The sequence below is a fragment of the Cuculus canorus genome, chromosome Z (assembly GCF_017976375.1).
Source record: "Cuculus canorus isolate bCucCan1 chromosome Z, bCucCan1.pri, whole genome shotgun sequence".
Taxonomy (NCBI): Eukaryota; Metazoa; Chordata; class Aves; order Cuculiformes; family Cuculidae; genus Cuculus; species Cuculus canorus.
In genome coordinates, this window is record NC_071441.1 from 56,863,746 (window position 1) to 56,881,883 (window position 18,138).

The window sequence follows — 18,138 nt, forward strand, 5'->3', positions numbered from 1 at the left end:
GCAAGTTATTTCTCAAAAAGTGAAATGCATATTTTTCTCCATCAGAGGTCTTGAAAAAAAATGCATAGAAAAGGCTTCTTTTTCTAGTAGGTAAAAAATATAGAAAATAATTCAAATTCAAACTGAATTCCAGAGGACAAGGCAGATGAAAGGTGCTCAATTTAGAAACTCCTCAAAAGTTGTTGCCAAAAGGACTGCTCGATATTGGCCAGACATTTAGCAAGGCTGCTGCTTGTTTCAGACATTTTGAATAAATGCAGTTTCCTGTACCCACTGCTTATCTGTTTAAGAAGGGAAATAGGAAAATCTTTTTTTTCACTTTCCATTTTACATTATATGACCTGAATGGATAATTTAACCTTTTGCTTTTCAAAACAAAGCATTTCACCCACAGTGACCATTTTTCTCCAGAAACGTCCAAGTTACCTCCTATGAGTACCATTTTCTTCACACTGCACAAGCTGAATGGAGCAAGATGAGCTGCTTCTGTGCCAGAAAATAGCCATCTTTGCTTCAAAAATAAAGGAAAAGAATGGGAACCATACTGATTTAGCTGGTTCAACTCCAATTTGGATGTAAATGTCTATTACAGGAGCAGACGTAGATATATAGCAGCATGCTCACCTTTAAATATTTTTTTGTAAATTAGCAGCAGACCAGTATTGATTTTCTTTTTCTCAAACAAGGTAACAGAGCAAACATTTTATTGCTGAAACTGATCATCCAGTTTGTGGCACATAAAATAACGAATCCTATTTTCAGGGAGGTTGGAGAAATACTTCTAAAGATTCCTCACTCTGCTTTGACCTTATAATCCAATGTGGTCGGAACAGAGAGAGAGATTAAGTTATTCAGGGGCAAATGGGATAATTCAGTCCCTGACCTCGTTCAGTCTTCAACTTTTCCAGATCAACATGTCATTTGTGCTGGTTGAACAAATTTTTTGGAAATACATTTGATTCAATTAAAGATGTACAGAGCTACCAAACATTTTCAGACATTGCATTTAGAAGGACAGTCAGGGAGATGTGACAGAACACTCAATACCTTCCCATGCCCCACATATTTTGTTCATTAGCAAGAAAAAACATTTATAAGGCAGATAAGTTTTGTAAGATGGCCACACATTCCAGACATTACTGAAGTCATTATGTATTTTGGACAAAACCACCTGGTATTTTGAAAAGAGGACCAAGGGGTTTTATTAACAAATGTAATAATTTATAGCTATTTTTGTTAACTTGTGGGTATGTACTGATCATTCATTTCAGATTAAACTTCACACAGCAATATTTAGAAATAATTCAAAGTAGTTATTCCTCAATTGTCAATAAATCCTGTTTGCAAAAGTGGTGTAGATCTTGACCCTTTGTTTGTTCGACTAATCAACACTTATTAGTCAGCATGGAGAGTGCTGTCATCACTGGTGTAACCTATATGACCAAGGATCGCTTGTGTCAGTCGCAGCTAAGGACTAGTTTGCTCTCCTTACTATATTGTTTTATCAGAGTTAAGCTTTTGTGCTCCCCAGAGCCTGGAAAGCAGCTGAAACACCTGTACAGTACCTGTGTGTTTTGCTCTGTTTCCTGTGTGCTGAACGTATCCCATTTCACTTTCAGGAATCTTTTCATGGGAAGTAATAAATCAAAATTTATTAGTTTGGGCTGAATGGATTTTAAAAATCTTTAATGTTGCATCATTAAGCATAAGCATAGACGGAAAAAAGATTTCCCTAATCTTTTAAGTAGTCATCAATCTTACAGCAGTTGCAGGGATTTTTTTTTTCCTTTCAAAATGTGAAATTTTTCTTTTGTTACAATACATTCATTGAGCAGCATTGTAATACTGTATTAACTCTGTGTGAATAAAGAGCAATTGAGACTCCCAACAAATGAATGAGCAAAAAAGCACAAATTACTTTTTAATGAAACCCTCAATTCTTCTCCTTGCCGTGGAAAGCCCGTAGCCTTATCCGTCTGAATGCAACTAGAGCAGGTCAGTCCAGTTAAGCCCCTGGTAGTTGAGGGCAGTTTTTTCTCCATCCTTAGTGTTGGGCAGTGCACTATTAGAACAGATATTTTTTTAAAAATAGAGATTGAGGGTATTGTTTCAGACCCCAGTTTACCAATCCTGATTTGCACGTGGGTTGAACAAGACGCTGTGGTGGGCTGAAATTAAACTTCAATGAAGTTGTGGGCAAGGGAGAAAGTGGCCATGATCAGTCTGAAAGTGGGGCGCCTGTTGAGCATAGAATCATAGAATCATTAGGTCGCAAAAGACCTTAAAGATAATCAACTCCGTGTCATAACCCTGAAAATAACAACAAAAATACCCCAGAAAAGGACAAAATGAGACTTCTTCTCAACCAGCACGCTTGCAAGGAAGTCAAGGAAAGAGGGGAGCACTGGAGGGTTGAGAACTTGCCTGCCGGTTCTTGAAAGCCCACCTTGATTTTGAGAAGAGCTGAAAAATAGGGTGTCTTCCAGGACTGGGGACTTTGAGAGAATTGTTGGGTCCGTGTGGATGTTTTTCCCTGAAGAAAAGCATATTTCAGCAGACAAAACACAACTTTAGGGCTTCTGGGAACACAAAATTATGTTCTATTAGAACAGAATACCTCTTTCTGGAAAATATATATTTTTTAATATATCTGTTTCAAACTATAACCCAAGAAATGTTGAGATGTCGAACATGGTGTTTACTTCTTCCTTCTCTTCCCAAGAAGAATTTTTCATTTGAATCTTCCATTGTGTTTTAGCTATTCTCTGCAAGGTGTTTTTTCCCTAAATTGTCAGATAAAAGTAGTTAATTTTCCCCTTTCCCCACATCTTTTCTCACTTGTGGCTCCTCTGGAAGACAGACAGACCCTCTTGAGGCTTTGGCTGCTGGCAAAGCCCTGACTCAGCCTACAGTAACACTCTATGACATAAAGGAATATCCTGATGGTGCAGTAAAATGTAAAGTGTAACAGCCTCATGCCAATTGGTTTCTGACGTTAATATATTTTTCCATTCACCTAGCTTGTATGAGTTTTGCAAAGAAGTAGACTCTTCACCAAGACGTAGTGTTGATTTAGGTGGTGGTGAGGTAAGAGTTCTCCTTCTCCAGCAAAGCTGGGATCAACTGGATCATGGTGGAAGGGCACTGGCTGAACAGGCAGAGCTTGCGTCTGCTGTATGAGGACAGATGCACCCTTCCTTTTTCCTTGTACCACAAAATAAAATAAAAGGTTCACTATTGATGAGAAGTAGGATGGGAAGAGATGTGCCATAGGTTTTATAATGTCAGGACAAGTCCTGTTATTTTAAGGAATAGTAGTTAGCATTTTGGATTCATTAGCAGCGCAAAACCCAAACTCCCTGTGCCTAGAAAACAGTTTGTTTTGCTGTCTTTGGGCTTTAATTAAGACATGTTCAGTTCCAAACCCCTGACTCCCCTCTCCCCTGCCCCCACCCCGCTCACTGTGTCACAGACTGGCGATCAGACGCTTTCAGATGGTCCAGCCCATGACTTTGACCTTCTGCGAGGTCTGGCGTTCCCTGGGGAACCGTTCAGCTCATGAGGTCTGATTTCACACTTCCAGGATGCCTCGGCTCTCTTAACAATGACAGGGAGACAAAGCCCTTTAGAGTGGGCCGCATGGGGACTTGTTTAAATTGGAAACTAGAGAGGAGTCAAGGAACAAGGTTACAGGCTACAGAATGGTGCTTTTAATAAAGAGCTCACAGCTCTGGTTCAGCTCAAAGAGGGCTACCTCTGTACAATTAATTGAGACATTTATCTGGAGCATCTTAGGCCGCTACTTTCTCACAGAATTATGTGATAAATATCAGCTAAGAGGCAAATGAGATGTGCATGAAATGAATTTTTAACACTTTGATTACTGTGTCTCCAGTCTTCATTAGAAGTAAATTTATTTGTATTTCTGACCTCATTATTAATCTATTCTCTGCGGGGTTTTTTCGTTTGGGTACCATGATTTCAGAACTTCAGATGTAAGGCAGATTTTCCTAAAGAGCTCAGTGATATTTAGGTTTACACTCAAAAGATTTTAAGGCTTCCTCTCAGGAACAGAAACTTAAGCATAGGAACTCAGGCAGAATTTTTTTTCCTTCTTTTTCTGTTTTATGTCTGAAATTCAGCCTCCCTTCTTCGAAAATTTTGTGTTAAAATTTTGATTAAAGCACTTTTAGAATGAAGATACCAAGATGGCTAAATGTGCAGAATGTAAATGAATTTTCCAAAATCTGTTCAAATGAAATGTCCTAATACTACATGTGCAAAAATAGTCTTTGAAATCATTCTTCAGATGCTAGGAAATGTCAGCGTGATATACACAAACGTTAAATTCACAAAGGTATGGAAGCCCATGCATGTAAAATTGAAGGAATAAATTCAGAGGCCCTTTGGAAATATGGTTCCAGAAGTAATTTAATCTGTCAATTAGTGCAGACAGATTTCAATACACACTTGATTTATCTTCACAAAGTACTGAAATCTACAGGATGGGCAGTGTTCTATGGCAGATAAAATCTCACCTGGTCCAATTGTATGGGTCACCTGAACATATCAGTCCAAAACAATGTAGGGCAAAACTACTTATTTAAGGAAAGTAAAAGTTTTAGGATGCCAATGGCAAAATTAAGTTTTAAAAGACCTTTTTTTTTTTTTTTTTTGTTAACTATAGCATTTAGAATTAAAGATACAGTGAAAGGATGACCTCTGAATTTTAACATTATTTTTTCTGTGAATATTCTGTCGAAATGAGTTTATCACTGTTGTGGCACCACACCGAATCAAGATACCTTCCACACTCATGCTATCAGCACATTGCAACGTGATTGCAGCAGCAGTTAAGGGGGAATTATCATTTCCATTTTAAAAATGGAAAACTAAGAAAGGTTAACTGACTCAGCTAAGGCCAACAGAGCAAGTCCTTGTCAAAGCTGGCATTTGGCTGAGGTCCTGTACTTAATCCATTAGATAAGGCAGCTTCTCATGCTATTGAGCCATTCCTCCTCCTGGCCAAAGGTCAGGCTGGCTGCTCTGTTCCAAGCAGCTGGCTGGCAGGGAGCTTGGAACAACATTAGTGACATTAGCGTCTGCATGAGTGGCACTGCCCCCCAGAGTCATGAACTGGCTGTCTTGTCTTCCCCCAAAATAAAGGCCTTTTTTGGCTGTGGGGATCTGTAACGGAGAGGCATGGCCAGCAGTAGGGGAGAACCGCAATAGCCTATGAAATATTCAAACCATATTTCAGCTTTCATAACCACGTCAAACTTGGTTGAACTTTGGGAAGTTGTGGTTTGTGAACTTGACTTTTAAAAGTAGAAATGAAATTGAGATCTCTTGTTAAACTTTTAAACTATCCAAAACATTTTTAGTAGTCTTTGCTGTTCTAATTCAGTTTCGATAATGTAATTTGAACAATGCAGAAATTCATGTAGTGCTAAATTCAGAATGAAGTTAGAGATTTGCATGCAATCAGTTCATGGTCTGGCCAGTCCTGGAGCTGACTTTCTGTCATTTATATAGGTTTATGGACTGATCAGTGGCAGGTAAATATTAAATGCCGTCTATTTTTATCCTGCCATTTAGTTCCTTCTGATAAGAAAGATGTTGAAGAAATAAAAGTAGAAAATTAAAGGTGTTCAGGACCAGGATGAAGTGTTCAACACCAAATTGAGGTGTTCAAGACCAGGTTGAGGTGTTCAAGACCAGTGGAAGATGTCCCTGATCAAGGCAGAGGGGTGGAACTAGATGGGCTTTGAGGTCTCGTCTAACCCAAACCACTCCATGATTCTATGATTGTATGAAATTATTTGTGCCTCTGTATGTATACTGAAATGATGCATGCTTTCTGTAGCCATGCTAGAAGTATCTCCATGGGTCTTATCTGGACTTAGCCCATGCTCTCTGCTGTCCCTTGTTACTTAATCCTTACCAAATGCAGTTTTTCAAGGGATAGGCAGGTCTACCATATGCTTCTTGGCTTGTATCTACTCTGAAAAGCAATTCATAGAATCATAGAATAGTTAAGGTTGGAAAAGACCTCTAGGATCCTCAAGTCTAACCATAAACACAACCCCATCGTAACTCCTAAACCATGTCCCAAAGCAGCCCACCTACTTTTTGAGCCCCTCCAGGGATAGGGACTCCCCCACTACCCTGGGCAGCCTCTGACAGGGCTTCACCACTCTGTCAGTAAAGAAATTTTCCCTAATATCCAATTGAAATCTCCTCTGGTGCAACTTGAGGCCATTGCATCAAAGGTAGCTCCTCATGAGTGTCCATGGAAACTTCGATTAAGGGAGAAAGAGTCATTCTACAGTGCCGTAGTGTCTTTCCGATCCTTTATTTTCTTTCCTACTGGACAGTTGTTCAAAGATTGAAAACAGAAAAGAACAATGTTTATGATGGCGCACCGGTGGTTTTTTCCTCTCAAAAAAGGGAATCATCTTACTGCATAAAATACAGATGTTTCAATATTTTGCTTTACTAAAGTCTCCTTTTAAGCATATTAATCAAATATCATAGAATCATAGAATGGTTTGTGTTGGAAGGGACCTCAAAGCCCGTCCAGTTCCAACACCCTCCCACTGGATCAGGGTGCTCAAGGCCCTGTCCAGCCTGGGCTTGAACACCTCCAGGGTTGGGGCAGCCACAACTTTTCTGGGAAACAAGTGCCAGTGCCTCACCATTCTCAAAAAAAATGTGTGGATGTTGTGCATTCTTCTGGAGATAAATGCATGTGTTTGATACATTTTTACAATAAAAAGATATTGCAGTTTAAGTTGTAAAAAACATGGAAGGAAAGATATATAAATTTAAGCTTTGATAGCATTTCATCAGGAAAACTCTGTTTTGTGTACAAGTGGAGCTAGAAAGTGGGTGCAAAAGTACAATTATGTTGAAGTCCCTGTTTGGAAAAAATCACTATGAACCAAAATTAATTTTTTCTGGGATCTACCAAGAACTGAAAATGTTTTATTGGACAACTTCCCCCTCAGGGATCTTTGAAGGACATGTCTGTTTAACTTGCCCAGAAATAGGAATTATATTGTATTGCAGTTTGACAGCTCTAATATTCAGGTAAAGTTCATATTTATACAAAAAATAGAAAATTGCATCTGAATTGGTCACATGGCCTTCAATCTTTTGTGAAGAAGTAGTACTCTTTGGAGTCTCATTTGAGATGCAGCCAGATGTTTTGTTGTTTTAGCTGCCCACTAGACTGTATAGAGTCCAGGTCACCAGCCTGCAAGATGGGCTGCACTGGCTTGTGTCTGAGAATGAGTCCACTAGCCCCTAGAACATGATTTCACAAGAGTTCACAAGCCACCTCACAACTTTGGTGCTTGTTGATGAGTTCCAGCTTAGTGAAGCAGCTGATCTGCAAATATAGAGGTCCTGTGGCTTTTGAACTGATGGAAAACGTCTTTCACAAACTTTTCCAACAACAAAACTGTTAGGTTTTATGATGCTGTAGCTATTAGAACAGAAAATTCAGAAGCTAAAATTGTGCTAATATTGAGGTTTTGATACTTTGATTTTCTAAATATTTTAAGTAGCAATTACAAATCGTTGCTATTTTGGTCTTTTTCTATGAGGAAAAAATCATAGAATCATAGACCGGTTTGGGTTGGAGGGGATTTCGAAGCCCACCCAGTTCCAGCTCCCTGCCATGGGCAGGAACACCTCCCACTGGATCAGGGGCTCCAAGCGCCATCCAACCTGGCCTTGAACACCTCCAGGGATGGGGCAGCCACCGCTGCTTTGAGTAACATGGGCCAGGGTCTCCCCTGGAGCCTTCTTTTCTCCAGGCTGAACAACCCCAACTCTCTCCGCCTGGCCTTGTATTGGATGTGCATATTTTATATATGTGCAGGAGAAAAATAATTGTTCTGGTGTCCAGCATTCTGAGATCCGGATGGTGAATCTGAGCTCAGAACTGACTCTGTATTTTTGTGACTGACTTCCTGGGCTGTGGGAGCTTTGAGTTTTGAAGCAAATAGCATATAAGATGTTTCTAGTTCCTAGTTAGCCTCTCTGACAGCTTCTCCACTGTTCTTGAGCTGGTCTGGTTTCAGGTAATGTGTGTACATTTCATTCAGGGGCATGTGGTTGCGCTTGATTATCTCGAAGATCTTTTCCAACCAAGTAATTCTATGTTTGTATGTGGTTGTTCTGAGAAGTAAGGTGACAAGTAAAAGGCTAATAGTTTAATTAATGTGAGTATGGTGTGCATCATGGGGAACACAGTGCTGATTGAAGGAGAATACTTTGCTTAGATCTTATTAAAGCAATCTCAGTTTTTGCCCTGGTCTCACTGACTGTATAAAGATTAAATGCAATATGGCATAGCACAAACAAAGATACCCGTCAGTGTGTGGCATGATGAATGAAATGCGAAACTTCTAAAGATAAGTAGTTCTTTGATTTTTTTTTAAGTGGATCTCACACTGCAAAGCAGAATTCCTTCTAGTGGAAAGTTTCCAGCTGTCCAAGTCTCCATTGGGTAAAAGGGTAAAAATGGTGATGAAGATCCAGCAAAAGGGAAGCTGCTTTCTTCAACAGATTATTATGGGTTTTATGTAAATTAGCACTTTATTTATGCCATTTTAGGGGCCCTTAAGACTGTAAAAGTGGAGTCCAAAAAGCACAAGTCATTACAGGGATATAATGGGCTTATGAGAGTGGTTTCACTTCATATTGAGGTTTACTGCAGGTCTGATTGCAGTCAGTGGGAAGGTGTACTTCATTGGTTTTACAAGCTGTTTGTCTCAGGAATTCCTTCAAAAGTGCTATGGGCAACAGTAATTAGCTTCACTGAGGTATGGGATTACTCAGAATTGCACATACTGGTTACTGTGGTGCTGCGAGTATGCTCTTAAAGTGTCAGAGCTTTCAGCAGGTGGTGGGATGTCTGTTTCTGTGCATAGCACTGAGCTCACACTTAGGTCTACATGCAGAAGATGTTTGTGTCTTCCTGATCAATAAAGTTAAGAACCTCTAAAGTCAATGAAACAGTAGCTGGAGGCATTGAGCAGGGAGCTAGCTGGAAGATCCCCAGCAGACACAGGGATTTGGGTAGAGTTTCTTGACATATAACATGTGATATATAGTGATACATGACAGTTGTGATCTAGTCTGTAGGGAAGAGTATACTTGTGATGACAACTTGATTTAGAAAGAAGTCATTGAGCTTAGGCAACACAAGTCTAACAAAAACATTTTAAGTATACTTTTAGAACTATTAGATGGACAACATGTGCTTCTCTGAACACTTGTGTTTGTGTTTTTCATAAAAATGAGGAAAACCATTTATCTATCTCCTTTAAAATCAGTAGTTGTGTTAACTAGTCTGAAGTTGTGTGAGGATGTCTTGGTTAGAGTAGGCCTACAGGAAGGCTGAGGAGGAGCTTTCTGGTGGGGAATGCAGACATAGGACTAGGAGGAATGATCTTCAACTGAAAAAGGGGAGATTTAGATAAGATCTTAGGGAGAAACATTTTCCTGTGAGGGTGGTGAGACACTGGCACTGGCTGCCCAGGGAAATGGTGGCTGCCCCATCCCTGGAGGTGTTCAAGGCCAGGATGGATGGGGTTTTTAGCACCTTGTTCTAGTGGAGGTGTCCCTGCCTGTGGCAGGGGGCTGGAACTGGATGGGCTTTCAGGTCACTTCTAACTCAAACCATTCCATGATTCTATGGTTCTTTGTGTTGTGTGTACAGGTTTTGAATAGTGCAGTGATGGATATACATTTTAAGTTCCTGGGTTTCCTTTGTCTTCCTAGTCACTATGGAGACCTAATATTTATCTATCTATCTATCTATCTATCTATCTATCTATCTATCTATCTATCTATCATTTAAAATATTTAATATTACAGTGTTTTCTTAAGGCTTTCATCAGGAACAGTACTGTTATTTCGAATAATCTTGCAATGCAGCCTATTTTCAGGGCTGTCAGTGAAAGTTCAGACTGCAGTTCTCCTTTCTCATAATGAGAACCTGAGAGGTGACAGATGGATATGAGTTCCACCACGTACCAGTGCATTCTTATGGCTTTATCTTTCTGGATCATGTTCACTTATTTGGGTTGGTATACAAACGATACTCTCACATAGTAGACATCAGCGAAGACTGTTGCCCTGCAGATACCCAGCTTGGCTGTGAATGTGTTGGCATGCAGAAGAAGTGACCATAGACGATGGTGAAGGGCTTTATATATGGGAACTTCATAGCCTCCTCATATGGTAAAACTGGTTTTCCTGAGTAGAGAGATTTATAACTAGGAAATCAGTACTTATCAGCCAAGGCCTCCCCTTGTACCTTTTTACATTTCCTTTTCTCAGGTCTGATATCAAACTGTTCTCAAGTTTTGGGAAGAGGACACGTGGAAATGTTGAGTATGACAGAGGAATTCTTATCATTCTGAAAACCATTTGTCTCTGGTTTGATTGAGGACCTCTGTGATTGATGTGACATATTATTTAGCTTTCTTAAGTGGGTTGATAACCATATAAATCTATATGGAGAGTCATTGAAAAAGTGCATGTCAACAGATGCAGAAAATAGATGAATGTAGCAAATACCTTCTCTTTGTTTACAGAAGATGGCCTTTAGGCACTGCAGTGCATTTTCCTGAGTCTGCACACAATAAGCACAAATCACATCATACCATTATATGTAAATAAGATTGATGATACTTTATAAAAGGAGATAAAGTCATATCACATAGCTCACCTGTGTTGGTTATTTTATGTATCTTCTGGGTGGGTTTTTTCCAGATAATGAAACCTAAAGAATGTAAATGAATATGAATTGTTTAAGAGTCCTACCACCTCTTAGGACTGTTAAGTAGGAGACCATTGAGAAGTTTGAAATATCCATCTGTGCTGACTAATGAATTCATTGGTTTTCAAGTTTACTGGGAAGGGTCCAGTGGTTTATAGTTTTCTAGAGAAGGTAAACATCAACCCTAACTCTAAATCGCAATGTGTTTAAAACAATTATTCTTTATCATTAAAGTTAATAATATGCACATTAACCTCTGATGTAGCCCGAATCAATACTGCAGTGTGGGAGATGTGACCCCTGGACAGCTTTGTCTAAATATTGATTTCATTGTCATTTGTATAAGGTATGAAACAAATTATATGCTTCCCTAATATCATTAATGTAGCCCAATTCAGCTACTCAATTTATGGCTTCTTATAATGCACGACAAAGCACTATAGAGTTATTGAAGACATTGTGAAATTCAATTGCTTATTGTGGTAGATTTGATTGGAGAAGGCCATTGCAACACTCAATAGCTTTCAAATACTTTGCTGTTCATTGAAAGTCCAGAGACAAGGACAAGCCACTAGAATGCAACTCAGTTTCCAGTATACAAAGTTCTGTTCAGTTCTGGGAGCAGCAATTTATTTTATGGCTTTTGACTCAATACATTTGTAGTCTTTAATGACAGTAACCTATACGCTCCACTTTGTACTGAAGGCAAAGGTTGCACTCTTCAGTTACTGCAGGAACTCAAGATAGTTAGGAGGGATATCATCTCTCTGTCTTGGCCAGCAGTTATAGTGGTTGTCATTACTGTCATAATTTGAAATATGAGTTAAATAATTGACTCCACACTATGATTTCTTCCCTTTATTACCTCATTATTGCAAGTGTCTTCCACCATGCCCCTCATGTTCTCATTACTGCTCCTTCCATCATAGCTATTCCTCAGTTCTTCCTGAGAACACCTTCTTAGCCTTGCACGAAATTTCAGGGTTGCCCAGAAACCGTAGAAGATATCAATCTTGCCTCATTTTCCTTCCTCCATATTTGGAGAGCTCACTTTTTACTCAAGCAAACTGTTTTTAGCTACAATATTCTGGTGTCTGCTTTCTTTCTTCTCCTTTACAAATACCAACCTTAACTTTATGGCTATCCAATAAAAAGCACAAGTTTTGTGCCTTCCCCCTAAACTTTCAGTCAGGATGAAGTTTCTCACTTTTTGCTTGGTGTCAAAACACTGCTCAGCTGCTTCAATTGCCATTAAAATACGTAATTCATGTCCAGGGGCGCACACACGCACAGACACACATTTCCTTTCCTTGCTTCTTTTCTTGACATTAAAAAATGAAACCACCTTCCATATCCAGCCCAGAATACTGCATACTTTATCTACATATTACATTTCCAAAGCAGTATCTTCATACTTCCTACTGTGGTGGTTTTCACGCTGAGAGACCTTCTTGTAAATATATGCAAAGCTACTTCATTGTGCTCTAATGTATACAAAAATCTCCACCACGTTTGATCTTCTGCTGTTCTGAGGCTACAGCTCATCATTCCAGCCGATATCTTTTCATTGTTTAATTGTACTTGCTCATTTTCTTTGGTGTTAGGCTTTTATCTCAGGCTGTCTTTAAAGCTTTTTGATTTTAAGGAGAGAATTTGTACAGTGTGAAACATGTAGGGCAATAGTAATCTTTGGATAAGTATCATAGATGCTATGTTATTACAAATAATATGGAATAATACATTTCCTATGTATCAAAATGCTCTAATTATGTTATCATTACAGTTAACATAGGACTGGCACCATTAAAGAAAAGTTCTCTTAGCTGTCTCAGAAGGGTGCTTGGCACCTTTTAGGAACATGCTGGTTTTTCATCAGAAAAGCCTGTACGGTGATTTCTTTTTCCTTACGTTAATAGATTATGGAGATGAACTGCCTGTTATGATCATCCTGAATATAATGCAGACCATAGGACTTGCCTGAATTAATTCCTAAGAGAATTAAAATGAAGCTGTGGAAAAAGGAAAATAAAAAAACCAAACCAATCCTACTCTAATTTTTATTTAAACCTTACTTATGGTGGGTTTTCTTAGGTCATAAATTTTGTTCTATGTTTTTTCTTGTAGGCAAAAGTGACCCGTTTTGTGTAGTTGAATTGAACAATGACAGACTGCTGACACACACTGTCTACAAGAACCTCAACCCAGAATGGAACAAAATCTTCACATTGTAGGTGTTTGTATTTTGTGTGTTTCAGGTGGAGTGGGAGTATACTTCAGTGTTTTTGGAGGGAGGGAGTGAGCTCTGAAGAGGATGTGTGAGTTAATCAAAGATAACTACTGCTGATTCAGAAGAAAGATAGTGATGACATATTGGTGTTTCTAAACCAAACAGCTGAATACATTTTTTGAGGATGAAATAATTAAAAAAAAAAAAATAGGTGGAGAAACTATAGCATTTCAAAGATGAAAAACAGAGTATCTTTGTTGGAAACCAGGTATGAGTCATGAAATACACTGCACAATCCTGCTAGCTTCAGTGAGAGTTTCAACAGCTTGTCATATTGGATTTGGCCCTAAGTTTTGGGTGGAAAAATGTATATTGTGATTAGGAGCTTCACTGAAATGTGGTTGTTAACTTTAATAAACATTAGCTATCTTTATAAAGGAGGGAATTTTAACCGCATTTATACCTTCTCAATTATGATGCTTGTACTTCCCAACTGTTCTTCCCATATACCAACTGCACTTCTCACAGTACTGTTTAGTATCACTTAAGTATGATGCTGCTGTTGAGTAAAACATAGACTTAAGCACCTAGTTTATGTGGGAGTGATGCAGTTGATGTTTTTATCCTTCTGTTATTTTGGAGAGAGCAAATAGTTCTGACAAAATAGGAAAAAGTCTTCCACAAACAAATGGTCCTGCTGTTTACCTTGCTCAACTGCCTTCTTTTTCTCCCTGCTCCTCTCTATCTGGCTGCAGTGTCACACCAATGGGTACAAAACTGATCAGCTGCAGTTTCTCTGTTGCTAAAATCAGCTAACAATCCACTGCAGAACCAGGAAAAGCTTTAGCTTTGTATACACTTACTGCACTTTATCACAAATGAAACTGCTATATTTTGCCCTTGATGTCAAAACACGGACTGATTTTAATCCTCTTTTCTTTTCCCCCTCTAAATTTGTCATTCGTTTATTTGGCATCTGTAGCTTTTCTTGCCTTGCTGTGAGCTTTCAGGAACGAACTCGGAACAAAAGAAAAGAAATCTCACAACAATTGTACTTCTTGTTAGCTTATTAACATACTTCTCATTTATGTACCTCCAAAACCAGGCTAAATTTTTCATTAATTTATTTTTAATTATCTACTAATAGAGCCAATAACTAATCAACCTCTACTGTTCAACAGTTCTCTCTGCATAAGAAATTGCCTGGTTTTGTAGAGGACAAAAGACTAATCAGGAATGAAATAGAAAAACCTAAAAGGCCTTCAGGGAGAGTTTTCACTTCTCTTCTATGTATATTTGCATTGACTGCTTTATTTACCCTCAGATTTATTAATTAATTTTGGGCTAGCAATCCAGTTTCATCTGGAGGCATATATTTTACTGAAGTTAAACTGCTTTTCTGGAATTCATATTTCCTGGACCAGCCATTTGATCAAAGATGGGTTCTCTCAAAAAATTCTGTGTTTTCCTCTGAATAAGGAATGTAAATTTTTCACTTGAGAGTTTGCAATGTACAGTGACATTTGGTGTGCATGGTGGTGGAGTATTTAATAGCTCTCAGGCAAAAACCAGTACCGACTGAAAAATGCATCGCTTCATGTTGCTTGTTCCTAATTTGTTGTAATGACTGTTGTATATTTATAATTAAGCAAGGATTTTAGAATTAAAGAGCTTGTTCCCAGTGCAAGAATGTGCTCATGGAGCTTGTAATTATTTTTGTTCACAAGCCCATGGATTTCACAGTATTTGCAGTCAGGATTGCTGCAGGGATAGCACTGTTTCAGGGGTATCTTTAACAGCTCCAGCCCTGCTGCTCACGGCTGTAAATCCCGCAGTGCTGCTCTGTGCTGGCTCTCCTTGCAGTTCATGCCATGCAAACCCCAAGTAAGAGATTTAAAGTGACATCATTTGGAAAACTTCCTCACAGAAAGAGAGAGAGCAATCACTGCAGCCTTAGAAAGCATGTTGGTTATACTGAGGGATTCTTCCCGTACATAACTTCTGCTCCCTGCCATGGCTTGGGAAAATAGGCAGGTATCTGTTTTTTGCTAACCTTTCAGGCTTTTGTCCTTGGCAACCGCTGCCGTAGGTGACTTCTCTCTTCTGTCTGTGCTTCTCCCTTTGTAGCAATATTAAAGACATCCACTCGGTGCTTGAAGTGACAGTTTACGACGAAGACCGGGATCGGAGTGCTGACTTTCTAGGCAAAGTTGCTATACCATTGCTGTCTGTAAGTTTCATCCACCTGACACACCGCTCCGTATTTTTCCTGCTGAAGGGGTGAGAAAAAAAAAAAAAGAGGGGAAAAAATAATAAATTAAGATTTGCAGCTCCGTGTCTGTCATTTCTCAACCCAGGTCTGTAATAAGAACACTAAAATTTTAACATACTCAATTCGTGGCCATGTTGAATCCCATGATAGTTAATTTTTCCTGACAGACTCGGTCCTGGTAATGAACAGGTACTTGTCAGGCTTGCCACAGTTGTTTTGGGTTCTCTGTCAGTTTCAGCAGCTGGGGGTCAGGGGTCGGCAGGGGGGGTATTCAGTGGAGACCGCCAGACAGACGGCTGTCATGTCCTTTTCCTGCAGATTCAAAATGGTGAACAGAAAGCCTACGTCTTGAAAAACAAGCAGCTGACAGGGCCAACAAAGGGGGTCATCTATCTTGAAATAGATGTGATTTTTAATGCTGTAAGTCTTAACTTTGGCTTTTTTGTACTGCTAAAGAGTTCAGTTTCATGAAAGCTTTTGTTCCTGATTTGTAGAGAATTTCTGTCATTCCTCATTTTCCCTAAACCTTGATGTATACTGCGGAATACTCCTCTGCCACTGCCTGGCACACCCTGTCTTTTTGTTGCTGCTGCCATCACTGCTGGTGTAGGGAGCAGCAACTCCTGCCTCTCCGTGCATTTGTTAGTGGTGGTCTTGGCAGCCACAGCTTTGAAACTTCATAATTTCTGCAAATTGAAGTATGTGTTACTAGAAATGAGAAAGTAAGCCTGAAATATTGACACCCATTTTGATGTATAGGTGAAAGCCAGCATACGAACCTTAATGCCCAAAGAACAGAAGTACATTGAAGAGGAAAACAGACTGTCCAAACAGGTAAAGAGTAAGGAAACACTAATCCTTTCCAAAAGCCTTCATATCAAGTGTGCACATCCAAATATCTGGTATCATACCACTGAGGGTAAAGAATAACATTTTCATTACCTGTTTACAAAAGAATATGATAGGCTGGAAAAGGCAGAAACAAAATACATGGGTTTATTGTGTCTCCTCTATAAATTACAGCTTAATTTCCATGAAATACGTGAATAAGAACACAGTTGAGACCATCAGATTCCACACATATCAGATTATAGTGCAGGTGCATGTAAACTAAGTCTTGCATAAATTTTTGCTGTTAACCTTGACCCAAAAGGTCTCCGTTTGTTGCAGGGTAGAGAGTTTTTCAGCATTCTTTTAGCCAAATCTTAAATAAGTTAGTGGAGTACAGTTTGAGGCTAAGATGAAAGCAGAGTCCTGTGGGTAGAAAATGTCTGAACCCTTTTTCTTTTTACTCTGGATATTTTTGCTATAAAGTTTTAATGTTTTGGTAAAAAAACATTTAAACACACATTTTTTCTGCCCTTGAACAGCTTTTGATTCAGTTTTTCATATTTCACAATTATTTCATGTGGCGAGAACTGGCCTTTTGCTTGTACTGTGGGAACAAGGCTTTTCGTTATTTGCAGTAAAAAGACAAAGCTCTCAAAACATTTTTTTATTTTGCTGAAAGTTTATAGACTTGAGCATAATTTAAATTATCTGCCGGATGAATTTCATATCAGTTGAATTATGTATTTAATTTAAAAAAAAATTTAAGAGGCAAAATATTTCTTTCTTTACTGTTGTAAGTCATGCAGTTCCTAAAGCCGTGTTTGGCCCTAATATTCCAGAAAAGAAGAAACAAAGTCTTTTAGTTGAGATTGTCTCCCCACTTTCAAAACAGAAAATAGCATTGTGATTTTTAGACATGGCAGCAGGAGTAAAATTTAAATGTTTGGTTTGAGGTTTTTTTCAGATTAAGGGAAAAAAGGAAATCTTTATGCATGACTGAAGTGGTGGTATATTAGAGAATCCACATTTTCCAAGGGTGGATGTGTCCTACCTACCTTGCATTTCTTGTGCTACTCAATACACAAATCAAGTCATTCACTGATTTATTCATTTTTTTTTTGCCAAGTGTATTGCCATTTTAGAGGATTTAAGGGTGTCCTCACATATCAAAACCCAGCACTGTTGTGTCTCACCTCTATATAGATTGCATGCATGTAGTTAAAGTTATTTTGATAAATACTTAAACATGTATGGTCAAAGTACATCACAGTGGAAAAGCTTGTTACAGGGGAAGGAAAAATTGGATGTAAAGGGTCCATATTGTCTTAATTTGATTGGAGCAGTAATTTTGCATGGGTTCAGGTTAGTGTTCTGCAGCATCTTTTATTAATTAAGGCCAAAATTCATTAAGTACTTGAGAATGGGTAATGTCTTGGCTACTTAATAAATCTCTGAAATCTTAATAACAAAATCATACCTGAAATTTTGCAAGTGGCTGTTTAAAATGGAACAATTTAAGTACTGTTTAGAATTAAAATTCAACAAATATTAGTTGATGTAAGTAACAAATTCTCTCTAAATATCTAAAGCTTTGATATATCTTTCTCAATATGGAGAACTTAACATGCTGCTTTCTCAATCTTCACTCAAATTAAGAATGACAATGTTGTAAGCATGAGCCTCTTCTGAAGATTTTGGATTTTTTAAATGTTTTCCTTCTTTTACCCTTTAACAGCTACTACTAAGAAACTTCATCCGGATGAAGCGTTGCATTATGGTGCTCATAAATGCCGCCTACTACATTAGCAGTTGCTTTGACTGGGATTCTCCCCCAAGAAGTCTCGTTGCTTTTTTGGTACGATTGTCTTTATATTATTGTTACTCACCCTGGTGCATTTGTGTTCTAGACAAGGAGATAACACAGAGGTGATGCAGGTGTTTCTCTTTTTTATTTATTTAACACCTGAAGATACTGCAAATCATCACTATTCACCTTTTTTTAAAAAAAAT

The 18,138-nt window shown here is 38.6% G+C and overlaps 1 protein-coding gene across 9 annotated transcripts in view; it reads left to right on the forward strand.

Moving 5' to 3' along the window:
- MCTP1 (multiple C2 and transmembrane domain containing 1) overlaps nucleotides 1-18,138 on the forward strand; it is a 305,483-nt gene that overhangs the window by 176,068 nt on the left and 111,277 nt on the right. For all 9 annotated transcript variants that reach the window (XM_054055211.1, XM_054055214.1, XM_054055209.1 and 6 more), the window contains 5 exons: nucleotides 12,923-13,025; nucleotides 15,153-15,255; nucleotides 15,616-15,717; nucleotides 16,057-16,131; nucleotides 17,864-17,983. In XM_054055211.1, coding sequence (XP_053911186.1) covers nucleotides 12,923-13,025; nucleotides 15,153-15,255; nucleotides 15,616-15,717; nucleotides 16,057-16,131; nucleotides 17,864-17,983 — 503 coding nt within the window. The remainder of the gene's footprint in view (nucleotides 1-12,922; nucleotides 13,026-15,152; nucleotides 15,256-15,615; nucleotides 15,718-16,056; nucleotides 16,132-17,863; nucleotides 17,984-18,138) is intronic.